At 38.5% G+C, this 27,957-nt stretch overlaps 1 protein-coding gene across 1 annotated transcript; it reads right to left on the bottom strand.

Annotated features, from left to right (window-relative positions):
- On the bottom strand, positions 1-27,873 carry Rpap3 (RNA polymerase II associated protein 3). Its single transcript, XM_090324659.1, has 17 exons — positions 27,790-27,873; positions 24,012-24,188; positions 21,888-22,028; positions 19,738-19,860; positions 18,597-18,724; positions 14,440-14,561; positions 13,032-13,102; positions 11,254-11,379; positions 9,996-10,123; positions 7,687-7,808; positions 6,215-6,285; positions 6,006-6,107; positions 5,067-5,299; positions 3,242-3,428; positions 2,085-2,182; positions 1,539-1,639; positions 1-670 (listed from the first exon to the last, which is right to left on the bottom strand). Exons 2-17 carry the CDS (start codon positions 24,159-24,161, stop codon positions 585-587), a joined length of 1,989 nt encoding a protein of 662 aa, XP_090180785.1. The 5' UTR covers positions 24,162-24,188; positions 27,790-27,873; the 3' UTR covers positions 1-584.
- Positions 27,874-27,957: the final 84 nt, after the last annotated feature.

Genomic DNA, 27,957 nt, shown 5'->3' on the forward strand with positions numbered 1-27,957 from the left:
TCTGGATGAGGGAGTTCTTTAAGCAAAAAGGAGACAGAAGAAGGGCAGGCAAAGGAGAACGGACTAAGAATAACTAAAGACTTAGAAGGTTAAGAATTTGGTTCAGGTGGTAGAGCACTTACCTAACAAGGTTAAAACTCTGAGTTCAAATCCTAGTACTGCTAAGAAAAAAATTTAAAACAAAAGAAACATTCTCTCTCACCGTCTACCAAATCCCCTCTCCACAGATAATGTTGTCCATATTGTAATGAAACAGCTTTATTACAAAAATTCATGAAAATAGAGAATATTACATTTATAAGATACTGAAGACTTCATGTAACACTTTAACACTTAAAGTGATTTCTAAAACAAAATAGTGATAGCGATCCATATAAATATACCTTAGTATTTTATTTTCAGAAAAGTAAGTTACACTAAAACATTTCTCACTACTTAGATCACAATTTTATACTCAATTAACTTATTATATCTAAATAGAGTTCTTCCTAACATGACTTCATCTTTTTAAAGAATAAAACACTTTATTTTCAGTAGAAAAAAATTGATATGTGAAAGTCAAAAATGATATCCAAAAAATGGAATCAACCACCATATCTTTTCTTGAGTTCTTCAACAGAATTATCCTTTAATCCTGATTTGTCTATGTGATTGAATAATACACGTGCAACTGAAAAAGAAAAAACAAACTCCATTTTAACTTTTTTTTTAAAAACTAAGCAAATATAAAAGGGGTAATAAGAGCAATAATTAGGATGATTTATAAATTCTAATCCATGTATTTGAAAATCCAATCTAAGAAAAAAGAAGTACAGCACCCACAGTATTTTTCTCTAGAAACATAAACTTCTCCATGTCCTCGTAACATTAATTATGCAGACTAAACAGAATTCATTCTAAATGCTAAAGATTTTGCCCTGTCAAGCATACATTCATTTACTTTATTTTTATTTCAATTAACTATTTTTTTTTTAAATTTCATATTGCTACTGCCTCAGAACTTCTGGCACAGAGCATCTGTGAGGCAAAACCCTCGCTCCTTCATCTCACTGATCTCCTGCACTTTGAGAATGCAGCTGAAATCAAGTACACTCAAGAAGAGAGCCTCTTTCAGAATGGATGAGATGTCTCACTGTGCATGTGCACCTGTAACAGGGACCCTTACCATGTCCTGTGACAACAGAAATCAGTTACTAGGTCACGTACTGCATTTCCAAGATACCCTGCCAGGCCACAGAATTAGGATAGCTGGGTTTAGGTCCTGGGGATGGCTTCATGTGACCATGGCCAAATTCCTGTACTTCTCTATGCCTCAGTAAAAGAAGAACCATAATAGTACTGCACTTGATAATACCGTCAGGATTAACAAATACAACTTAAACTGTTCTCATTCAACTATACTTCAATTAGTTAAACGGTAGTTAATTTATATTTAACTGTATACTCTTTATATACAGTAAATGTGTGAAGGTCAGAATATATTCATTGACTAAAATATATAAGAAGAAATAGCCTGCAGATGCCTTCTTAAAACTTACTCTTTTTCTCAGGTTCTGACATAAACATCACTGCCATATCAAACCGTTTTAGTTCAGAGAGCCTTTGTAAGATTTCAAAGATGAGTGATGGCTTTTCTTTCCTGGAATAAGGCAGATATAAAAACAAATCACCAGGTAAAAGTAGCTCATTTGGTTCCACTTACTACTACAAGTATTCCTAATTACACATAAAATCTTCATATTTTCCCCTGGATACTGTCTATATTCTAAATACCCAAGTTAATCAATCTACCAAGTCAACTGAAGAAATGAATACATCTTACATGACAGCTCAGCAGTGGAACTGTTGCTGTCCTATCACTAGTCATTTCCATATCTTACTTTTCTCTACAGAAAAAAAAAAAATCAAGAATCCCCTTTTCCTTCTGTTTAAACTTTCCCTTTTCACTGTTTGTACTTGTCATTTCTTTACAACTTCTACAACAGTAAAAATGTGCTAGAACGCTAATTTTCTGTGTACATCAGTACTAACATTTAAATAAAAAATTAGTTTTTCCGATACAAGAATAAAACAATTCTACTTACTCAATGTAAAAGTCATGTAGAATTTTAATGATTTGATTGAACACATCTGGATCTAGATTTTTCTGAAACAACTTGGGATACAAGGATGGTTCAATTTGCTTTGGAAAAAGACAGAAAATGAAGTTGTAGTGCCATTCACATTTCACAAAATATTCCAAGTACATTTTAGAAAAACACATTTCTTTTCCTTCTTTCCTTCCTTTTTTTTTTTTTTTTGCCAGTCCTGGGGCTTGAACTCAGGGCCTGAGCACTGTCCTTGGTTTCCTCAAGGCCAGAGCTCTACGAAGAATTGAACCCAGGTCTTCGTACATGCTAGGCAAGCACTCAGCACTAGGCCAAACTCCCGGTCCCAGAAAAACACATTTCTTTGAATGCAATTAGTTATAACAGAATAGAAGTTAAAAGAACTGCAAGATCATCACTCTGTTCTAGTTAGAAAAAAGCTAATGGACAGAAGAGACGGACACTATCCTAAGAAAGATAGGAAACTTGAGAGGACCCTCAATAACTGTCTACTAGGGTTTTTATAAAGTAGAATTACATGAGATGATGCATTTCAGTTACTATACTATCAATGCTATTATCGTTAGCCCTGAAAAGACTATGCTGACCCATATGCTAAGTTTCATATGATTTGTTTTCTTAAAGCAAATAAAAGTTCATGCTCAAGAAAATAATTGCCTAAAGTATAGAATTAGATTTTAAACGACTTTAGATCCTAGCTTGTAATACAAAATCTGCTTCTAAAACATCCAGGCTTCTGGTGGCAATTTCTTTTTGTTGTTGTTGGTTGTGGGGCTTGAATTCTGGGCCTGGGGGTGTCCCCCAGCTCTTCAGCGCAAGGCTAGCACTCTAACACTTGAGCCATAGCACCACTTTCAGTTTTAGAGATAAGAGTCTCAGGGACTTTAGTGCATGGGCTGGCTTTGAACTGTGATCCTCAGATCTCATCCTTCTGAGTAGCTAGGATTACAGGCATGAGCCACTGACGCCCAGCTGTGGTGGCAAAATTTTAAAGTATCAGGCAAGGGAGAAAAGTATTTTCTATTATTAATTATATCCAAAGAGCAAATACTAGCAACACTAATACAATTGAGTGGCCAAAAGTTGTGCTGACATTTTACTTCCAAAAGAACTATTAGCTCTTTCTCTTTTACCTTTAAATACTGATACAACATTTCTGGAGAGCTTTTCAGTTGTCTGAAATCAGATTCGAGCTGGAATGAGTTGGCAGGAACTGAAGGGAGACCAGCTGTGAGAAACTGAGTAGGTGTTTGCTCCACCTTTATGGAAATCTTCTCACTGAAAGACTGACATACATCCTGTTTCAAAGTAACATGAGGCCTGAAATATTTCAGAAACATCAACAAGTCAGAAAGCTACCATAAATAGTCCTAGCTCCATAAAGGAAACAGCAGAAGAGATTTTTACATGCTAGCTCCACAAAATTATGTTATCTATTTGTATTCTAAAGCTACTAAGTTCTTTTGACTAATACACATGTTGGGGCCCTTTTTTATGGGTTTTTTGTTTGTTTGTTTATGTTTGGTTTTTTTGCCAATCTTGGGCTTGAGCTCAGGGCCTGAGCACTGTCCTTGAACTTTCAAGGCTAGAGCTCTACCACTTGAGCCTCAGCACCACTTCTAGCTTTTTTTTTTCTATGTATGTGGTACCAGGAATCAAACCGGGGTCTTTGTGTATGCCAGGCAAGCACTCTAAACTAGGCCAAACTCACGGCCCCCGATTTTTTATGTTTTGACCATGGTGGTTTGTTGTGTAGTCACACATGGTTACTCTCCTTTAGCCACACCAGCTCTATCTATTGCAGCTCAGACTCAGAAACCTGAACGATCAGTTTTGAGATACTTCAAGAAGGAAGAAATGCTTCCTCTTTTCAAAAACAAAATACAACTTTCTTTTGAGCATTTGTCTACAGCCCATGTCATACCATCACCTTAAATAAAACTACTATTAGAGTACAAAGTTTTGTTTGATTTTTGTAGGTCCCAGGGCTTGAACTTGGGGCCTGGGCACTGGCTCTGAGTGCTTTCGCTCAAGGCTAGCGAGCATTCTACCAACTTTGAGCCACAGTAACAGTTTTGGTTTTCTAGTGGTTAATTGGCAATAAGAGTCTCACAGAACATCCTGTTGGGGTTGGCTTTGAATTGCAAGCTCAGATCTCAGCCTTCTTGGCTAAGATTGTTTTAAACAAAAAACTTTTCATAGGTTTGAGTGGCAGCTTAAAGTTATAAATGGTTATATGTACCAATAACCCTAATTAGTCTGCGTCTTCAACCTCAGTCCTAAGATCTCAGCTTTCTAAGCAATTAGAATCATAGGCATGAACTCCAACACCTAATTTTAAAAGCCACATGTTCATGAAGCTTCCTTTAATTTTAGTTTTTGAAATTTCAATTGTTACATAGTAAACCATACTGAAGTTCTAAAAAAGAAAATGAACTAAACCATTTGATCAAGACACTTTTTATCATCTCTAGATCATATGGGAATTGCCTTAGACAAAAAGTAGTTATTTAAACAAAATCTCTCCTACAGTAAGTATACATGAAAGAAAAACTAGAAGCTGTGGTTCAGCAGTTTAAAAAAAAAATCAGAGTGGCTAAAACAAATAAGCTGAGCACCAGTGGCTCACACCTGTCTGTAACCCTAGCTACTTAGGAAGCCGAGATCTGAGGATCACGGTTCAAAGCCAGCCCAGGCAAGAGACGCTTACCTGCAATAAACTAGCAAAAAGCCAGAAACAGAGCTGTGGCTCAAGTGGTAGAGTGCTAGCCTTGAGCGCAAAAGTTCAGGGACAACACTCAGGCCCTGAGTTCAAGGCCCAGGATCGACACAAAAATAAACAAGCTAACAAAAATATAGAATGGTAAGTACGAATCAGAATTCTTCTCAGTAGTATAAATTTTTATAGAGGAATATTGTCATTTTGGAACATGGTGAACTCACAGTGCTTCTACTCACTGTGGGAGTGACGTATCGCTGATTTCTTCTATCTTCAGTACTTTGGCCCTTGGAGTATCACTGCTGGGCAAATGGCCCTCGGGGCTTGAGCTCTTCTTACCCATGGAGCCTGAGGCCGCTCCTACATTCGCTACATTAAGGGGATGGCTTTCTGCAACTGTCCAGCTCTGCTGCACATCAACAGTCTCTATCAAATTACCAGTTTCTTCAATAAGAATCTTCTTGAGTGGTTTCTAACGCAATTTAAATCAACAAATAAACGGTTTCCTATGTTAGGATCACAAGTTAAAAGACAGCCATATTCTTACAACTAATATCCCAACTGTAAGTAAATTCAACTTGATAGCCAGAATAAGGAACTATACTGAGAGTAGAAAGAACAAAAAGTTATGCATCTCTCCTAACCAGATCTAAGTAGAGTGAGAGGGGTACATAGAAGTAACTACAAGGCACTACAAGCCAATGATAGATATAAGAGGTAAAATCACAGAATATAAGCCACATCTGTAGCCCTAGCTATGCAGGAGGCTGAGAGCTGAGGATCACAGTTCAAAGCCAGCCCAACTCTATAAGACACTTATCTCCAAATAACTGCCAAAAAAAAAAAGCTAGAAGTAGAGCTATGGTTTGAGTGGTAGAGTACCACTTGAGTGGCCACTTGAGTACAAGAGTTCATGGGGCAATGCTGAATTCAAGGGGCCCTGAATTCAAGTCCCAGCATTGGCATAAAAAAGGAAGGAAGGAAGGAAGGAAGGAAAGAAGGAAGGAAGGAAGGAAGGAAGGAAGGAAGGAAGGAAGGAAGGAAGGAAACAAGGACAGGCAGAGAATGCCCAGATTGCACAGGAAGGATTGTAGCATAGCAGGGTAGAAGGAATGTAGCTTGGCAGGGTAGCTGCAAGGGGACAGCAGAGCAGAGACAGCCTGGAAGGCTTTACTTACAGTTGATCTAAGGGGAGGTGGCTTATCAATGGGTCTTATCACATTTTGCCTTTGTGTGGAATCAAGAAAGACATCATCCCAGTGTCCTTTCTCAATTAATACCTTGAAAAAAAAACTCAAGTTAATTGTGTATCAATAAATGTATATATCAATAAACATATATATATTTGGGGGGCTAGGACAACATTTCAGAGAAAAGAATTCTTTACCTTTTTAAGTTTGGAAAGCTCAGTTACTGCTTGCTTATTTCCAGGTTCCAGAAGTAAAACCATTTCAAAATCTACCATGAATTAAAAAGAAAAACATAAAGACAGTAAAACACTTCATGAAGTTCAAGACCTATTAAGTAATCCTATTTTTATTTCAAAATTTTTACTCAGTGCAGGCACTGGTGGCTCATGCCTGCAATCCTAGTTACTCAAAAGGTAGAGAGCTGAGGATCACTGTTGGAAGCCAGAAGGAGTAAGGGAAATCTGTGAGACTCTTATCTCTAATAAACTTCCAAAAAGGCTTTGAGCTTTCACTCCAGTAGCAGAGTGCTAGTTTTCAGCAAAAAAGCTCAAATACAGCACCTGGGCCCAGGACAGACGGACGGACGGACGGACACACGGACACACACACACACACACACACACACACAATTTACTTGAAACCCTGAAATCCAGGTCAGTAATAACACAAATAAGAGAGGCAAAAAATTCTGATACATAGTGCAACCCTGATGAGCTCTGCAAAAAGCTGAGTGTTACAACAGCCAGATATAAAAGGACAAGTGACTGCTAAGATGCCACTTATATGGGAGTATTTAAAATAGTCAAATTCATAGGCAAAAGTAGTAAGGAATTGTCAAATGTGTGGTTTTATAATGGGATGCTAACTATGCTTTGGAGATAGACAGTGATGATTATCTAATACTAAACACTTCTAAACATATATACATTTGTTTAAAATAGTACACACACACACACACACACACACACACAAAAGTAACAACATATTATCTTGCCATAATTCAAAGCAAAAACCAATGACAACAAATCCTCACAGACTATGGCTAAAGTCATGCTTAGAGAGAAATTGCTAGATTCAAATGTGTATTTCAGTAAAGAAAAAAGGCTAAAAATCAATTGTGTTAAGTAGTAGACTCACAAAGTCAGAAAAAAGGTCAGTATAATTATATATGTGGATGACAATATCATAGTGAAAGTCTTTACACTGTACAGTTAACGTACCAACAAAAAAAAGTGTGGGGAGGGAGTGGAAAGAGGGAAGAGAATTAAATCTGAAGGTTAAAAAAAAAATAATAAAGAACAGAAGTAAATAGAACAGAAATCAAATCTCAAACAACTAGTGAAATGAAGTCCTACAAGACAACAGAAAGTAAGGAGATATCATTACACTCACAGCCCTCCCCTTCCCTGCTACCAGTTCCCTCCCTCTGCCTTTCATTTTTGCCTTCTTGCTTTTCCTTCTCATGTGCAGTTCAGATTTTCCATGAATTTGTACTGGCGATGAGCAAAGTTAAGAATGATCAGGCACACTATAGGAGTGCAGTCCTTCCAACCCATCCATGTTGGACTGTGGAACTAAAGTTCTGTATCCCTGAACCACGGGAGAGCTGCATACATGCATCTCTGCCCCCACATCTGGGCCACCAGGAGACACTATGACAAAGGGTTACCTTGTTTGGCCTCATTTATCTTCCCCAAAAATGTTCTCGCAGTTCCTCTTCTGGCAAAAGCTTTAGAATATGAGCCGTCTAACAAAATAGCTTGTGTGCAATCTCTTTCAGCTTCTTCATATCTAGGGAACATGGTAGAATTACTGACAGGAAAACTCCATACAAACTGAGCTTCTAATTTAAAACACTGTTTATAACTCAATTACAAATTCCCAAATCAGCAGTTTGAGAGTGAGGATTACTTTTTAGCTTTTTCTTTCCCATTAAGTTTTAAGACCATCTGCAGCAGAGGGAGAAGATGAGGTCAAGTTAGGAAAGAGTCTGCTGGAGGATGGGATTCGTGATGGTAAAAACAAGACTAGAGCAGACGAGAGAACCACGCATGCCCCCAGCCCTCGAAGTGCAGCAGCCTACTGTTGGTCAATTCCTAGTAAAACTTCATCAATACTCACGGCATACCCCATTTAAGGAAACATTACCCCCATAAAATGAAGAACTCCGTATAATCTGATAGTGTATCAACTGATAGACTGATGGCATAAATACTACTCAGCTGTGAAAGAGCAATGAATTAAGATTGAATGGGTGGGGCCCAGTGTTTGGCTTAGTGGAGGAGTTCTTGCCTGAAGGAAGACCAGGTTCAATTCCTCAGTACCATATACATAGTAAAAAAGCCAGAAGTGGTGCTAAGGCTCAAGTGGTAGAGCTCTAGCCTTGAGAAAGTCTAAGGACAGTGCTCAGGCTCTGAGCTCAAGCCTAGGCTGGTCAAAAAGAATGAATGGGGCTGTTCTATGATAAGGAGACCTAAGAATAGCTACTCTTTGATTCTAAGTACTATGGAATGAATCCATGACTAAGTAACAAGAACAACGTAAAACATTTAGAGTGTTCCACTAATTAGACAACATTGGCAAGCCATGGGCACTGGATCTTGCCTTATCCTTACTACTTAGAAAGATAGGATTATGTTAAGGGCAACCTGAGCCCCTCCCCTTCCCTCCCAAAAAGTAAGACCCTATCTGAAATAACGAGAGCAAGATATTGAGGTCCATACTTATGGTCTCAGCTACACTGGAGGCATAAGTGGAAGGATCATAGTCCAAGGCTTAGGCAAACAAACAAAAAAAAAAAAAAGAGAGAGAGAGAGAGACTGAATAACTAAAGTAAAAGGGGGTAGAGTTGTGGCTCACATGTTAGAGAGCTTTCCCAACAAGCACAAGACCTTGAGTTCAAATCCCAGTCTTTGCTCAGGCTTTCTATATTTCATCCCACTCTGCATGCCCTTATTCCATGTCCCTCGTAGTATTATCTCGAGTATTTTAGAGCGTTGGTCTCCTTTTATATCTCTCCCTCCAAACTTCAGGCTTCTTAAAAATACCTGCATATGGGGCCAGGAGTTTGGCTTAGTGGTAGAGTGCTTGCCTAGCATGCATGAAGACCCAGGTTCAATTCCTCAGTACCACATAAATAGAAAAAGCTGGAAGTGGTGCTGTGGCTCAAGTGATAGGGTGCTACTCTTGAAAAAACTCAAGGACAGTCCTCAGGCCTTAAGTTTAAGCCCCAGGACTGGCAAAAGAAAAAAACAAAAACAAAAAACACCCTGCATACTGAGCACTAGTGGCTCAAACCTGTAATCCTAGCTATTCAAGTGGCTGAGCTCTGAGGATCACAATTCAAAACTAGCCCAAACATGAGATTCCTTTTCTCCAGTTAATTATCGTAAGTCAGAAATAGGGTTGTGTGTGTGGCTCATGTGCTAGAGTGCTAGCCTTGAACACAAAAGCTCAGGAACAGCACCCAGACCTCAAGTTCAAGCCCTAAGACTGGCACACATAAAACAAGAATAATTTTAAATCAATGATTCATAAGAATATGGGTATGGAAATTGAACTAGGGAGTTTCAGATTATGAAAAGGAGAAAAATATTGAGAATCAATATTTCCTGAATATATACTATGTCACATGTACACACTCCCTTCCCCATAGTATTTTTCCCTCCCATTTAACTTTAATGCTCAAAAATAAATCAATTAAATTTTATTTTCTGGTTAATATATCAATTTATGGTAAATCTCATCTTGCAAAGCATAAAATAACCAGGGCTGGAAGTTTGGCCTAGTGGTAGGGAGCTTGCCTAGCATGCACAAAAACCTTGGTTCAATTCCTCAGTTCCACATACATAGAAAAAGCTGGAAGCAGTGCTGTGGTTCAAATGGTAGAGTGCTAGCCTAGAGAAAGCTCAAGGACAATGCTCAGGCCCTGAGTTCAAGAACCAGGACTGGCAAAATAAATAAATAGCCAATACTTACTTCTGAATCTTCAGGTAGGCCATTGCTCTGTTAGCAGGAAGCAGGGCATTAGCCCCATCTGCTGCTATTCCCCGGGTGTAGCATTCAATTGCCCTCTCATATTTCCCCTCCTTGAAAAATGCATTCCCCTAGCATTTTGGAGACAAATATAAGTAGTTAAAACATATACATTCAACATATAATTCAAATCTTACAAAACACACCAAACATCAGTATTATATTAGTAATTACAGTATAAACAGATGTGTGTCTACAAGAGAGAGAAACAGAGTCAGAGATGTATTATGTGATTATTCTTAAGTGGGTTTTCTGGACTTCTTGAAACTAGATCCTGTTATGTAGCCCAGGCTGACTTCAAATTCCTGATCTTTTTGCATTTACCACCCAAGTACTGACATTTTATAGGAATGTAACTACCATGTAGCCTATAGTACATTTTTATTGTTAAAAATCTAGTTCATAACATGTACATTTAGAATCTATCAGCTATTTCTTAAAGATTGATACTCTCTTTTTATCACTGGAAAGGTTTAAAATACATACTATTACATTTATCTGCAACAGTCATCATCATTCTACCACTTAAACAAGGTTTAAATTTCAAGGTATTTTTTTTTTAAACACCCAATGTTATATTGTCTTTAGGTTCATTAGAAACTGATTAAAAGTGAGTTGAGGTGTGGTCTGATGGCAGAGCACAAGCTTAGAATGTATAGTATGTTATACACAGGAATTTTAAACTCGGTTTTTGTGGAAAAAAAATAAAGCCCTGAAATAGTACAGCTCACTTTTCAGTAACATTAATATGCCTAAATATACAACAAATTACACTTCATTGAAATGTTATATTTATTTATAGTCATTCACATAATATACCCAAATCATTCCATAACATTTAATGGGAATCCTTTACAGGTCTGTGAAATTCAATCTCAACTCACAATTTATAAAGGAATTTCAATCAAAATGGTTTCCTGTGAATAAGTAATCATAAGTATACTTCTTTACATCTATGTAGTTTGTACCCCACACTTAAATGCTTCTATTACTGAATATAATTCTAATTATGTTAAATTATTAATCATTCAATGTTTGAAGCAGCAGACACCAGAGTTTAGTGTATTCAATTTCTAGTTCCCAGTGAAGAAGAATTTCAATGTAACAGCAGAAGAGACAAAAACTCAACTAATATACCAGAAACTAAGAGTAAGCACTCTGCAAAGCATGTGCATTTCAATTCAGAATTCTTTTGTATTACCAGGTCTTTCTCTGAAATGGCCTGCTGTTTATTCTGCTGTTCTTCTATTTGTTTCTTCTCTCTTTCAGTTGATTTTATTGGCGTAGCATTTTCCTTTGGACATGAATTTTCTTTGGCTGTTAAAGCCTAGGACATAAGATATTCAGCTAAAATAAAAGAAGTAATGCAAGATACATATTTTTCTTCAAAAAATATATTATGACCAAGACATGAGAAAGGGTATCAATGTGAAGTATGTATGAATGTATGTGAAGTAATGCACCTTCTATCTGGTGAATATAATGTAACCCTTCTATTAATTACAATAAAAATATATGAAAAAAATATACATTATATATATATTATATATATAATATATATATATATATATATATATATTATAGCCAAAATGTTTTGGCCTAGTGGTAGAGTGCTTGCCTAGCATGCACAAAGACCCAGATTCAATTACTCAGTGCCACATACATAGAAAAAGCCGGAAGTGGTTCAAGTGATAGAGCTCGAGCCTTGAGAAAGCTCAAGTAGAGTATTCAGGCACTGAGTTCAAGCCCCAGGACTTGCAAAAAAAAAAAAAAAGAAAGAAAGAAAGAAAGAAAAAAAGAAAGAAAAGAAAAAAAAAGTAGATTATCTAGGTACTAGTAGCTCATGCATGTACCCCTAGTTATTCAGAAGGCTGAGATATGAGAAGATCACAGTTCAAAGTCAGCCAAGGCAAAAAAAAGCCAATGAGACTTTTATCTCTAATTTAAAAAAAAAAATCAGCTAGTCTTGAGCACAAAGCTTAGGAACAGTACCCAGTCACTGAATTCTAGTCCTGGTACTGGCACCAAAAAGGGGCAGATCTTCCCCCAGTTGTGGTCATTTTTTTCCCCTCAATTTCTCAATGATGGCAAAAACACTTAGCTTTAATTAAAAAGTGAAAGGAATACACAAGTGTTCAATATCATTGGGCAACTAATTTTATATTTAAGTAATTTTTATTTTTACTGTCACAAAATAGTATTCCTACTAAGAAACAGACTTTAAAGTTGGAACAACTTTAACAGTACAGAATTAAAACATATAACAAACAACACAAAAATCACAGTACAAAATTAAAACAAAAAAATAATGAAAACATAGTTCTTTATTTGGGAAAAGCAAAGAAACAGTAATTCTAAAGATTGCCACAACTCCTAAGTAATAATTAATTATTACTATACTCCACTAGCTTTCAAATTCATTTGGTGAAACTCTCGTGCAAAAAAATTAGTAAGACTACATCAAGAAACCTATAATACAGAATCTATACAAAAATGTTTGTCTTCAGCCAGAAACGGTGGCTCACACCTGTAATCCTAGCTACTCTGGAGAGTGAGATATGAGGATCGAGGTTCAAGGCTAGCCCAGGCACTAAAGACCATGAGACTCTTTTTTGTTTGTTTTGCCAGGACTGAGGCTTGACCTCAGGGCCTGAACACTGTCCTTGGGCTTTCCTCAAGGCTAACACTCTATCACTTGAGCCACTTCCAGCTTTTTCTATGTATGTGGTACCAAGAAATCGAACCCAGGTCTTCATATACGCTAGGCAAGCACTCTACCATTAAGCCAAACTCCTGGCCAAAGACCATGAGACTCTTATCTCCAATTAATCACTAGAAAACAGGAAGTGGTGTTGTGGCTCAAGGGGTAGGATGGCAGCCTTGAGCTGAAGAGCTCAGGGACAGCGCCCAGGCCCAGAGCTCAAGACGCACCACCTACCAAAAAAAAAAAAATGTCTGCATCAAATAGCTGTAGTTTACCTGATTGATTTTCCTGAGTTCATTTGTAGCTTCAAAGTTATTTGGTTCCAACTCTAATACTTTTTCATAATCTAAGTAAAAGAAAAAACAGTTTTTGAAAAGATTAGTATTTTAAAAACCTGTAAAAAAGAAATAATCATTTCTATATACCAACATATAAACTATCCTAATAAAAAAATGAATACCTAAGAAAGACTAACATTAGAAACTGAACTTTACTCATTCTCACCTAGGCCAGTCAAAATCCTACCAAAATTCTATAATAAATACCTTCCATCAGCTCTTGGGGTATTTGCTAGCATAAATGCATGCTACTACTAAACAAATCTATTAGAAGTCAGCTTTATCCACATTCTGTAGTTTGTACTAAATAAATCCATTGTGTGTGTGTGTGTGTGTGTGTGTCTGTGAGTACATGCTCACGCACTCTAGTTCTGGGGCTTGAACTCATGGCCTGGGCACTGTCCCTGACCTTTTCTGATTCAGCCTGGTGCTCTACCAGTTGAGCCACAGCTCTACTTCCAGGTTTTCAAGGGTTAATTGGAGATAAGTCTCAAAGACTTTCTTGCCCAAGATAGCTTTGAACCACAATCCTCAGATTTCAGCTTCCTGAGTAGTTAGGAGTACAGGCTTGATCCACTGGCCATGTATCGATTTTTATATAATAACAGAAGGCTTGTAACTTACAATAAATAAAAACACATTAAGTACAGTATATAACCAGGCATGGTGACACATGCTTTTTTGTAATCTCAGCTATTAGGAGGAAACAATAGAATGACTATCTGAGACCAGACATTGGCTTAAAAAAAAAAAAAAAGAGAGAGACCTTGTATAACAAATAATTAAAACAAAAGGCTGACAGAGCTCAAGTGGCAGAGCACCTCCCAATACAAGTAAGATCTTAGGTTCATTCCTTAATATGATTCACAATGGGGTTACTATTTAACATGTCTATCTAAGTGTCCAGTGCTTCCTAATCAGTCACTCCTTCCAACATTCTCTCCCATCTAGTCTGTTCCTTCCCCCAGACTCATTTCACATTTCCTACTTCCTTTATCACCTATGGACATGGAGTATTCTTGGTCCACCTTTTGCTTCACAACAGTCAAAAAGATGGCTGATGAAGCCATCTATATATTATAGATGGGAGACTGAAAACCAGAGAATATGCCAGTCACATGGTGTGTTAGTACAGGATAGAAGTAAAATTCAAATCAAAGTCTGACTGGTAGTAAATATTGCATTCTAAATAACATCTTTATAAACTGCAAAAAAATGAGCCTTGTTCAAATATTTCACAGAAAGCTCTCTGAATGTAGTTTATTGTTCTTACTTAGTATTCTTTGTATACTATAAAGCTACTAAAGAATTTTTTAGATACCAATGATCTGAAAAGCATTAATACCTTTTTTGGCATCTTCTAATTTTTGCAAAGCAAATCGAGCAGCACCTCGTCTGGCATAAGCTTTTGTATAACTTCTATTTAAGGCGATGGCTAAATTACAATCCGACTCTGCAACAGCAAATCTGCAATTAAAATTAATAAAAAATCATTCAATCAAAACTTCAAAATGTGTTCCTAAAATTCCTAAAACTGGCATTTGCTTCCAAATGAACAAAACATTCATAACGTCCTTTGCTTAAATGAGCCTACTAAATCCAGTCTCTCACCAGATGCCAGTGGCTCATACCTGCAATCCTAGCTATGCAGGAGGCTGAGATCTGAAGATCACAGTTTGAAGTCAGCCTGGGTAGGAAAGCTGTAAGACTCTTATCTCCAATTGGTGGAGCTGTGGTTCAAGTGGTAGAGTGCCAACTTTGAGCAAAATGCTCAGGGACAGTGCTGAGGCCCTGAGTTCAAACCTTAGGACCAGCACAAAAAAACAATTATAATAAAAAGCAGTCTCTCAGCAACATTCCCTTTAATGCAAATTGAGGGCCCAGAACCACTGTCTTCTCTCAGATTCATAGTAGCATAATAGGGATCCTCCTTAATGCACTGCCAAAAGGTAGAAATAATGTTTTTTTTTAATCCCTAGATAGAAACAAAAAAACAAAACTGACATTCTTTTCAGATGATATGATGAGATTATCATAGAAACCTCAAAACAGTACTAAAAATAATGAAGACTTATCAAGGTGACTTCTTTCCTACAGACCAACAAAATCAGCATTGACAATATGACAGTTATATAGATAGCAACTCAGAAAATTTTGAGACTATCTTCAAAGAAGTTAAAGTAGACTTAAGTGGATTTGATATTCACTAATTATCTCCAGACTTATCTATAAACCTAATGTGATTCTAATCAACATCCCAATAGGACATTTCAAGGAATGTGAAGAGAGTCCTACAATATATAGTACTAAGCAAAAGTTTAAAAATACATTGGACAGTCAGTCCTAAAGAATGAGGGCGAATATGCCCTATGTGATTACCAAGACTTGCAACTCCAATGCCACAGTAAGCAAGAATGGTATGGACTGGATGGGAAATGTAAGTAACAGAGATGGTCCATGCACACCCAACACACAACATCTACATGGTGGAAGGGCCCTGGGGAATACATAGATACCCCTTTAACAGGGATGCAAAATGTGAACGCTGAACAACAGGAAACTGAAAGCCTACCTCCACATATATGAAAAGATTCCAATGTCAAAAGTAAAACTTAGGGGCCAGAAGTTTGGCCTAGTGGTAGAGTGCCTGCCTAGCATGCACAAAGACCCAGGTTTGATTCCTCAGTACCACAGACATAGAAAAAAGCCGGAAGTGGTGCTGAGGCTCAAGTGGTAGAGCTCTAACCTTGAGAAAGTCCAAGGATGGTGGTTAGGCCCTGAGCTCAAGCCCAGGACTGGAAAAAATAAAAATAAAATAAAATAAATTAAAATAAAAATAAAATAAAAAGTAAAACTTGACTTTTTTTTTCCTGGTCTTGGGCCTTGAATCTGGGCCTGTGTGCTGTGACTGAGCTTTTTTTATTCAAAGCTTGCACTCTGCCAATTGAGCCACAGCTCTACTTCCTGCTTTTTCTGTGATGAAATGGAGCTAAGAGTCTCATAGACTTTCTTGCCTGGTCTGGCTTTGAACCACAATTCTCAGATCTCAGCCTCCTGAGTAGCTAGGATTACAGGTGTGAGCTATCAGTGCCCAAGCTGGAAAGAATTTTTTTTTTTTTTTGCCAGTCCTGGGCTTGAGCACTGTCCTTGGACTTTCTCAAGGCTAGAGCTCTACCACTTGAGCCTCAGCACCACTTCTGGCTTTTTTATATTTATATGGTACTGAGGAATTGAACCCAGGTCTTCGTGCATTCTAGGTAAGCACTCTACCACTAGGCTAAACTCCCGGCCCCAAGGAAAGAATTTTTTAAACAAACCAGTTTTAACTTTTAAGGGCTCAGGTTCTAAAAAGAAATTAATTAATATGTTAAAATCAATTATTTTTGTTCAGGAACATTTATTCTGTTTTATGGGATGAAGTGGTACCTGATTCTAGGATTGAAAACGAAGCCAATACAAAAAAAAAGACAAAAAAAAAAAGTCACTGTTCTTTGTGGAACTTCAAGATGAAAGAAAAGAGAAGATACAAATCAGCAAGAGGTGGTTCTCAGAGCTGTGTCAAAGTATCACTATCTATAAAAAAAAAAAAGACAGTGTTTCTATTGCATTGAAAGTAGAAAGGGTTTGCATTTGGTTTTGGTATTTGAAACAAAGTCTCACTATCAAGTCTACTGCCCTTGAATTCCTAATCCTCTGGCCTCAGCCTCCCAACTTCTGTCCAGTTCAGAAAAAAAAACTTTAAAAATCAACAGAAACCCAGTCTAGTAGAAAACTGACAAAACACAAATTAGGCTTTTCACAGAAAAAAAAAAAACAACCTGTGATGAATAAACATATGAAAAGATGCTCAATTTCATTAATAGTTGAAAAAATGAAAACTAAGACACAATGAAATAACATTTTACACCCACTAGATTGAGGGCAATTACAAAGCCAAATTATACCTGTGTTGATAAAGTTCCTGAATAGGCATTCTTAAACTATGCCAAGTATACAACTATTTTTGTAACAATAAGTCATCTCTCTATAAAGCTGAATACCCTTTATCATCCAACAATAAGAAAATATGTATGAAATGTGACTCATAACTATAGTACTAGCTACTCCAACAGTAAGAAAATGTGTGTGAAATGTGACTCATACCTATAATACTAGCTACTCAGGAGGCTGAAATCTGAGGGCTGTGATTCAAAGCTTGTTTGCAGCTTGTCTTTCCTTTCATCATGAAATCTCCAAGCCCAGGCTTTTGTATGTGCTATCTGAACCACATTCCAACCTACTATATGACACTTTAAATTTTTGAAGGGTACATACATGTTAAACTTTTTTTATCAAAAGAAAAGAAAATTACACAATTCAAGATAGAATCAAATAACACTAATAACAAAATAACAGTAATGTTCTCGCTCTTAAGTTGGGAAGTGAGCTTATTTCAAATTAGTCTCTATAACTTACATATAGGACACATACAGTATAGATATCATGAATTATACAATGTAAATAATTCCCTAAGTTTTAGTATATCATTATGTTTTAGGAACCTCAAATGTTATTTAAATAAGACAAAATTATCTAATACAATTTGTATCTTCAAATAATTAAAATATTATCTTTTTTTTAATGTTTGTGTTTAAAACATATGATCAAGCCAGATGTGGTAGCTCACACCTATAATCGTAGCTACTCTGGAGGCTGAAATATGAGGATCTAGCGACTCACGAGGCTGAGATCTGAGGATCAAGGTTCAAAGCTAGCCCAGGCACTAATGATGATGAGACTCTTATCTCCAAATAACCACTAGAAAACTGGAAATAGGGGCCAGGAGTTTGGCCTAGTGGTAGAGAGCTTGCCTAGCATGCATGAAGACCTGGGTTCAAATCCTTGGTACCACATACATAGGAAAAAGCTAGAAGTAGTGCTGTGGTTCAAGTGATAGAGCTCTAGGTTTGAAAAAACCCAAGGATAGTGCTCAGGCCCTGAGCTCAAGCCCAGGACTGGCAAAAAAAAAAAAAAAGAAAACTGGAAATGGTGCTATGGCCCAAGGGGTAGGGCAGTAGCCTTGGGCTGAAGAGCTCAGAGATAGTGCCCAGGCTCAGAGTTCAAGCCCCACAACTGACAAAGAAAAAGAAGGGGAGTAAGACATAGAATTTATACATCTGGGTGCCAGTGGCTTATCTATATCCTAGCTACTCAGGGGGCTGAGATCTAAGGGTCATGATTTAAAGCCAGCCCAGGCACACTCATCTCCATTCAACTACCCCTTCCCCCCACAAATAAAAGCCAAAAGTGAAGCTGTGTCTTGTGTGCTACCCTTGAGCACAAAAAGCTCAGGGCAGTGCCTGGGCCCTGAGTTCAAGCTCCAGAACCAGCTCCAAAAAAACACGTTGTTTTTTAGAGAATAATGCATTGTAAGTCTCTTCCATGCTTTTTACAAAAAGGTTTTTGAAAACTGGTCTCCACACACACCCAAAGCCATTCCCACATATTATAGACAGTCCTTACTTTCTCAGCCTGAAGTATGCCGAGGCTCTGTTTGTTGGCAGCATGGGGTTATATGGGTCAGCATCCATGCCTTTGGTATAGCATTCAATTGCTTCATCATATTTCCCTTGTTTGAAGAATTTATTTCCCTGAGAGAAAACAGATGAAGTAAAATGGCCTTTGTTTTTCTACACATGCTACATAGTCCCCATATAGGTACAACCCAAAAGTTCTGGCAGAAAAATGAATAAAATACTTAGTATTAGACTCTTATTGGCAATACCGCTTCATAGAAATGTAACAAAAGAAAGGCACCAGGGGGCCGAGAGTGTGGCCTATTGGTAGAGTGCACAAAGCCTTTGTAACATGTATATAGAAAAAGCCAGAAGTGGCGTTGTGGCTCAAGTGATAGAGAGCTGGTCTTGAGAAAGCTCAAGGACAGAGCACAGGCCCTGAGTTCAAGCCCCACAACTGGCAAAAAAAAGGAAAAAAAGGCATTCATATGAATTCAATCTGAAAAGTCCCACCTTTTCTTTAACTTTTCTATAGAAATAAGGCATTTCTATAGAAATGTTGGGTACCCTAAAAGTAATCAAAGATACTCTGTGATATAATATGTTTGTTGAGAATCACCGAGTGCTTCGGGTTGCTTTGATCTACTACTACTAAAGCTGCAGAACTCCAGATACAGCTCAGGCACTTTACATATAACTGACTACTCACACCGTCAGTGAGAAGGCTCTCATTATTAATCTCATTTTACAGCTGAGAAAACTGAGACACAGGCAATGTAAAGAATTTGTCAGTGTTAGCAGGGCACGGGCGTGGGAGCTCCTTCCTGTAATCTTAGCGACTCAGGAGCCTGAGATCCAAGGATCAAGGTTCAAAGCTAGCCCGGGCACAAAAGAACTTGAGACTCTTATCTCCAATTAACTTCTAGAAAATGGAAGTAAGGCTTGGCTCAAGGGTCGGGCAGTAGCCTTGAGCTGAAGAGCTCAGGGACAGTGCCCAGAGTTTGTCAGTGTCAAATCAGGTAATTAATCTGGCTTTAGAGTCCAGATTCCTAGTCACTGCTCCATAACGAGGGAACAGCCTATATCTGTTTCAAGTTTGAATATCTTCTAAACTACCTGAAGGAAACTAAAGTTCATCTCAAAATTACCTTTTCTTTCAGAGCAAGAGCCTTCTGTGAATCAATGCGAATCCCATCTTCTTCTGATTCTGATTCCTGAGACATGGAATCATGAGTACTGTCTTCTTTATCAAGCTCATCAAGAATACTGTCCTGAAATATTAGCAAAAGAAACTTGTTCACAGCTACATAACTATTATGAAAAAAAAACAACATTAAACTCAATAGAACTTATATTGTTCAAGTCTAAGGACCAAAAGATCTATAAAAGCAATCCAATAACCTCTGATCATTAAGACTATACCAAAAGGAAAATATGCTCTTATTTAGAAAACCAAGGTGTAAACCTCTTAAAGACTGACTTTGAATTCATGAAGTTAAGTCAACAGAATTTAAAGATCACCTCTAAATTACAAATAGTAATAAACATATATGAGAAGAGAGAAATAGAGAATTAGGGAAAGGTTTTCAGAGGAAAAAGCAAAACACACTTCTTTCTTCTTAATTTTAAAACAGAAACAGCTCTACAGAGCACAATTAATTTCTGATTCTAACAACCCATAAGGTAAGTAGGAGCAATATTGTCACTCACTGAAACTAGGTCAAAGTCATTCAGCTAGTAACTAATTCAGCTAAGTCAACCAAAGAGAAAAATCAATACATAATCGTTTCATGATAACCGTTTCACAGACCCTATCAAGATTTTTCAAAATCATATTTTAGCATCTATAATCAAAGACTTTTAGTAGGATACTTTTTAAATTTTCAATTGGTATAACAGTTGCACAGAAATGGGGTAAAATGGTCTCTCAATATATGTAAACAATATGTAATGTTCAAGTCAGGGCAACTGGTGTATGTTACCTTAAACATTTTAAGTCCAATAATGCTAATCTAGACATAAGCATTAGTCATCATATCAATAAAATCCTCTTTGCACCTGCTATTACCTAAGGGAAAAAATGCATCCTTAATAAATTAAAAAAAACAAGGCAGGCACTGATGGCTTATACCTATAATCCCAGCTACTCAGGCTGAGATCTGAGGATCATGGTTCAAACCCAGTCCAGGCAGAAAAGTCTCTTATCTCCAATTAACCATCAAAGACCTGGAAATAAAGCTGACTAAAGAGGTAGAGCACTAGCCTTGAGGGGAAAAGCTCAGGGACAGTACCCAGGCCTTTAGTTTACTTCAAGTCTCATGACCAACAAAAGACAAAAAAAAGAAGGAAGAAAAGAAAACCAGAATAAGATGGGCCAATTGGAACCCTTCCACAGGTTGATGTGACAAGTTTTTCCTTCATTAATGATTTCTTCTTTTCTCTGGAGGCATGGTTCAAATGGTAAGAGTGCTAGCCTTAAGTAAGAGGTCAAGAAAGAAAGCACAAGGCTCTGAGTTCAAGCCCCAGTTCAAAAAAAAAAAAAACCTAGATAACAAAATTGCATTGTTAGGTACAAACAGGATCTTGTTTATATAATTATTAAACTCTATGTCTAAATGAGCTTTAGTGAACTTTATGGCTTAGTGGTGACTTAAGATATCCAAATATTATTTGGAGTGATATACCACTTACTAAAAGGATTACAAGGGTGGGAGTAGAGACAGGATAGCCTCATATAATTAACTACAGAGCCTTGCAAATAAATGTTTACACACACACACCAAGTCTGTAAGAGAAGATGCAGAGCCAGGAGTGTGGCGTACATCTATAATTCCAGGACTAGGGAGGCTGAGATAAGAGAATTGTGAGCTCGGGCTGGGCATTTGGCCTAGTGGCAAAGTGCTTGCTTAGCATACACGAAGACCCAGGTTCGATTCCTTAGTATCACATACATAGAAAAAAGCTAGAAATGGTGCTGTGGCTCAAGTGGTAGTAGTGCTAACCTTGTGAAATCCCAAGGACAGTGCTAAGGCCTGGAGCTCAAGCCCAGAACTGGCAAAAAAAAAAAAAAAAAAAAATTGTGAGCTCAAAGCCAGCTCATGCTATGTCTTAAGAAGAAAAAATAAACAAAAGAAAAGCCAAGCACAAGGCTCTGAGTTGAAACTCCAGACCAAAAATAAGAGAAACAAGACACACAGGTCATAAGAATCCTGCTATTTTTCTTTAATCTACAACTATTAGCTAACTCCAAAAAAATTTTTATTCAAATATTAAGGAGCACATGTCACTATTAGCTTACCACATCAAGTTTTGCCCATGCCTCATAATCATAAGATTTTATCCTGTTTTTTGTGTTTTCTTCTTTGGTTTTCTTGGAAGATTCTTTAGCTTTACTTTTCTTCTTTTTCCTAAAATTTCCATTTCGAATAGGAGGTAAATTCTAGGCAGAGAAAAACAAAGTTTAAGTACTGTGTGTTTTCTAAAAATAATTAACAATGTTAAAATTCTCACAGTGATATTTTCAAGGAGTAGTAATTGTTGCCAATTTACTTTGAAAGTGCTTCAAAGAATCAATTTACTAGCTTCACCCTCAAGGGATGCTGGTATCTCAAGCCAGTAATTCTACCTACTCAGAAGGCTGAGATTTGAAGATCTTGGTTCAAAGCCAGCCAAGGCAGAAAAGTCTATGGAACTTCTATCTCTAATAGACAGTAAAAAGCCAGAACTGGAGATGTAGCTTAAGTGGTAGAGGGCTAGCCTTGAGTGAAAAAGCTAAGGAATAGCACCCAGTCCCTGAATTCAAGACTCAGGTCCAGCACACACACAAAAAAGTAATTATGGGGCCGGGAGTTTGGCCTAGTTAGTGGTAGAGTGCTTGAACAAAGACCCAGGTTCACTTCCTCAGTACCACATACATAGAAAAAAAAGCTGGAAGAGGTGCTGTGGCTCAAGTAGTAGAACGCTAGCTTCAGCCCTGAGTTCAAGGCCCAGGACTAGCAAAAAAAAAAAAAGTAATTATGCTTGAAACATTCCATTCTTTTATTTAGGTTGAATACTATTCACACACAATAAAAATATTACCTATAAATCCTAATTATACCTTTCATTTACAATCCTAAATTCAAATTTTAAAAACTACCTAATCTTTTTTTTTCTGTGAGACTCTTTTTTTCATATATTTTTATTGAAATTAATAGAAAGGTTACATTATATTTGCCAGATAGGAGGTACATTAATTCACATACATTGATACCCTTTCTCATGTCTTGATCCCCATTTCCCTCCCCCCACCCCACCCCTCATCTTGTTTTCCCCCCTTCCCTATCCAATTTCAAATAACCAAATACAAATATGTCTAATATAACAAAGTGAGATAACAAAGTGAGATAGTGTAACAATATGAGATTACCAAGGGACAGCAAAAGAGATGAGAGATAACATAGTACATTAAGGACAACAATCACTTGTTATATGGCTTTTAAAAACTACCTAATCTTTAGTCAGAACAATGAACAAGTATTTCAAAGGCAAACTGAAGTATTCCCATATCACTACATATAATACTAAAACACTTAGCCATAATTAAATATACTGGATTAAGAAAAATATTCATGCCAATACTTATGCCAATACTGTTATGTTATATATTACTAAATAAAAAACATGTATATTATGTTCATGCATGTACACACATCTTTTCATATTTTATAATATAAAAGATTAAAATGTCTTACTATACTTACTATAATCATTACAAAAGTTACAAATCCTGCATTTGATGTAGAATTTCTAAAAATTTAACAGTAAAGAAAATCACTTCATTTTCAGTATTTTCACTATATATATATTTTTTGAGGGGGGCGGGGGTCACACTGCTTGATCTTGGCCTGGGTGCTATCTCTTAGCTCTGCAGCTCAAGACTACCACCCTACCCTTGAGCCAAGGCCTACTTCCCATTTTCTAGAGGCTAATTGGAGATAAGAGTCTCAGGTTCTTTTGTGCCCAAGCTGGCTTTGAATCTTGATCCTCAGATCTCAGCTTCCTGAGTAGCTAGGATTACAGGCGTGAGCTACCATGCTCGGCCTCACACAATATTTTTCAAAAAAACATTTAAAAAGCTATACTCTGGGGCACAGCCATAATCCTAGCTACTCAGGAGGCTGAGATCTCAGGATCACAGTTCAAAGCCAGCCCAGGCAGGAAAGTCTGAGACTCTAATCTCCAATTAAGCACCAAAAAACAAAACAAATGAAAGTGAAGATATGAATCAACTGGTAGATCATTACCCTTGAGCAAAACAGCTCTAAGACTGTTCCCAGGCCCTGAGTTCCCAGGCTCCAGGATAGGCGTAAATAAATAAAGCCATGCTTTGTTGTAAAATAAGCAAGTTTTACTGGATCTAAATTAGGAATTCTCCATTTACCTCTTCAAGAACACCACTCTGTCTTCTGAGTTCCATGTCCTTTTGTTTAATATCTTTTTCCCAGTGTTCTAAATCCCTCATAAAGTCTTGCAGTTCTTCTGCATTTTGTTTCACTTGTAGTTGTAATTCAACTGCTTTATTTGACGTCATTGTTGCCTTCAATGCTTTGGTTAATCTCTGATAAGAAATAAATAAGTTATTCCTCAACTCACAATGGAGTTGCAGCCCCGAAACCCCTTGCAAATTGAAGATGATTCAATAAAAAATGAACTTTATGGGCTAGAAATATGTCTCATGTAGTGGAACATCTACCTGGCTCTGTGTTCACATCTAAAAAACAACAAACAAACAAGAAAACAGAAAGCACTGCTGCAGGCATGGGAGCAGTGGAAGGAGGATCACCATTGAAGTTCAGTCTGGAATACACACAGAAGACACTGTCTCAAAAAGAGGCATTTAATACACCTACCAATCCTAGCCTAGAAAGACAGTGCACAGAATATAAATCATTTCCTCTTGTGATAGTGTCGATGAAGTCACCTGCTGCTCACTGTCACTGCCCAGCATTATAAGACTTTTATAACATATACTGCCAGCCCAGAAAATGACCAAAAATCAAAATACTCTCCATTGAATGTCTATGTCTTTCTCACAATTAGAAAAGGGACTGTCAGCATTTGGTTTATTTTTCTCATGACTTTACAAAAGGCTAAAACATAATGGACAGAAGGGAGACTAATATGATGCTGAACAAAGTATCAGAGTATTATTTTAAATGAGTAATTTACTAACAAATCTGATCTCCTCCAAAGCCAATATAAAAGTGTGGAGGGGGGATTACAGAAATTAGCTAGTAATGGCAGATTGGGCACTTGTTTCTAGTTTTAAGTATATACCAACTTCTTTTTCTTTCCTTTCCTTTTTTTTTTGGTTTTTGTTGTTGTTGTTCTCTTTGGTGCTGGTATTGAGGCTTGAACAAAGAACTTATCTCTTAGCTTTTTCACCCAAGACTGGCACTCTACCATTTGAGCCACCACTCCATTTTCACCTATTTGGTGGTTACCCTGGAGATAAGAGTCTCATAGACTTTCCTGCCAGGGCTTCAAACTCCAGTCCTTTGAAGTAGCTAGGATGACAGGCCTAAGCCACTGGTACTCAATTCATTTCTTTACTCCTTTTTTTTTTTCCTACCACATACTGAACTTGTAGTTGACAGATACCATCTATCAAGACACATGGAGGCAAAAACAAAAAAGACAAAACCTCCTGTCTACTGAAGAAGAAAACAAGACAAAGTACTTAGTGACAGAGTACTCCGTCAATCAAGATTTCTCAACCTTGGGACTATGGACATTTGGGTTGGAAGATTCCTTGAGCACTGTAAGATGGCTGGCAATAGTGCTATCCTCTATAGGCTGGTGACTAGTATCATCCCTTTGCACTGGATGTTGTGAGAAGCCAAAACTGCTCAGTGCCAGATGCCAGGAGAGGCAAAGTAGCCCAAGTTGAACCCTACAGAAGCTGACCACAAGGGAGTATAAATCAGGTAGACAGGGTGGCAGGATTTCAGCCAGGTTTCAATAAGGGCCAGTCAAACCAGGTGCTGGTGGCTCACACCTATAATTTTAGCTAGTCAGGAAGCTGAGACCTGAGGATTGCAGTTCAAAGCCTGCCTGGGCAGGAAAGTCCTTGAGACTTATCACCAATTAACTACCAGAAAACCAGAAGTGATGCTGTGGCTCAAAGTGAGGACAGCACCCCATGACCAATTAAAAAAAAAAAAGGCCAATCAAGTGACCTGACCAACAGAAGCAGAATTGAAAACTTAGGGGAGTAGAAAGAGGTTAAGATAGACATGGGACAAACTGGAAATGTCAGACCATGAGTTTTGACCTATAATCTAAAGGCCATATGAAGGTCTTTAAATGGTAAAATAAAAAAGATGTGATGGTTGACTAGATTGAAAACTTAGAAGTGTAGAGAAAGACTTGAATGATGTCCTAGACTTCTGGCTTGGGAGCCTGGTAAGAGTGGTAATGTCATTTTGATTCAGAAAATACAATTAATAAAGGAAAAGAGGTTTCATGGTTAGAGGAGTGACATATGGATAGCAGTATTAATTCCTTTGGCAGAATTTGACTGCTTAAGAAACAAGAGGTTTATCTTTGTGATTGTTGTTCTTAATATACTATGTGAAGCTATTCCTTTTCTCTTCTTTTCCCCTTATGGTTTATCTCATGTTGGGACTGTATCTGAATGTGGTACCTGGTATATTGTATATGCCTTTATTTGTTTATTTGAAAAAGGGAAGGGAAGGGAAAAATAAGATGAGTAGGAGAAGGTGGGGAAGAGAAAGTGGAAGAAACACATGGGAAGGGGTAACAGTGTTCAACAGTCCACTATCTGATGAATGTAAATGCAGCCCCTCTGTACATCACCCCAACAATGAAAAAGAAAAAGAAAAAAGAAATACACCAGGAGGAGATATCCAGAAGGTAGCTCTAAAGGACTGGAGATAAATGACTGTCACCAGCATGAAGACAGAAGAGTCATGGATTTGAATATGTTTAACCTTTATGATGACTGAGGGTTTGGGGGAGACTGAAGAACACTAATAATTAAGGAACAGGAAAATAGGCCAACACTGGGAAAACCAGACAGCACCACTAGAGTGCTGAGAGGAATTAAAGAGTACGCCACAGGTGACCACAGGCAATAGCTTATCAAGTGGGACAGATTAGCAATGTCAACAGAAAGGGCATGAAGAGGTAAAGAAGACACATTGTAGCCAGGCACTCACTGGTGGCTCATGGCCTGTATTACTAGTTACTCAGGAGACTGAGATCTGCGCACTGTGGTTTGAAGACAACCCAGGCAGGAATGTCTTAGCTCCAATTAACCACCAAAAAAGCCAGAAGTGGGATTGTGGCTCAAGTGGAACGGTGTAGCTTGACATAACATTCAGAGTTCAAGCCCCAGGACTGGCATACAAGGTGTTTAAAGGGCACAAAGCGCATTGCATTTAGTTGTATAACGATTATTCAAAGCTGGTGCCAACGGCGCCCTCCAGTAATCCTAGCTACTCGGGAAACTGAGACTCTGGGGTCCAAGCCAGTCCTGGTAGACAAATCGGAAACATTCCTTATCTTCAATTAACCAAGATGGTTCAGTCCTGCCTGGGCGCTGGTGGCTCAGACCTATCATCTTAGGTGCTGGGGAGGCTAAGGTCCAGAGGTTCAACGCCAGCCCGGTCAGCATTCGGCTAGATTTCTTTCCCAAAGAATAATCAGCAGAAGGCTCGGCTGGACTCGCGGCTCAGTCCGTAGTCCTGCGTCCGTCTAGCTAATCCAGAGGCGTCAAACCCCGCGGTCTCCCCCACAGGCTACCAGAAACGTGGGGCGCTCGGGCACCAGTCTCACCCCCCGGATACGCGGGAGGACTTGGGGTGCACTAAGGCCCAGAGGGGGCGGGTCCCTCGCATGGCTCCGGGACGCCCCTCCTCAGGGGTGGAGGGCCGCCCTCCAATCCCCCCACCTCCCTTCACCTCTACCCCCCACGCCCCCACCTCAGCAAGGCCGAAAGGCCCGGGGGCGCGCGCCGAGCGCCTCCCCGGGGATGCGCTCCAGGGACGCCGCTACCCAGGACACGGAGCCTGCGCAGTCCGCCCCGGCCCTCAGCGCCTCACACAGACCCTCGACGCGACCCCCTCTCCCCGCTGGGAGATCCTCCCCCCAAAAACGGTCCCCTGCGGCGGGTGACAACGGCAGCATCCACCCACCTGCTCTGGGCCGACGCGGCTCTCCCCTCAGCGCCTCAGAGCCGCGGCCACCCACGCCGGCCTTTCCCACAAGGCCCCGCGCGCCGCACCTCCGGGAGCCAGTCTGGAGCATGCGCAGAAGGGCCGGCTAGTGAGTCCGGCGGCTCTGGTTGGTCACAGCTGGAGGGG

Source organism: Megascapheus bottae, chromosome 2 (genome assembly GCF_031878675.1).
Source record: "Megascapheus bottae isolate mThoBot1 chromosome 2, mThoBot2.hap1, whole genome shotgun sequence".
Taxonomy (NCBI): Eukaryota; Metazoa; Chordata; class Mammalia; order Rodentia; family Geomyidae; genus Megascapheus; species Megascapheus bottae.

Bases quoted from the DNA above. Each gene is read 5' to 3' on its own strand.
- Rpap3 (XM_090324659.1), bottom strand. From the start codon at position 24,161: ATGACGTCAAATAAAGCAGTTGAATTACAACTACAAGTGAAACAAAAT. The intron at 22,029-24,011 runs GTAAATGGAGAA...TTCTCTGCCTAG, and splicing joins AGAGTGGTGTTCTTGAAGAG to AATTTACCTCCTATTCGAAA. The intron at 19,861-21,887 runs GTAAGCTAATAG...CTAATATTTCAG, and splicing joins CATGGGCAAAACTTGATGTG to GACAGTATTCTTGATGAGCT.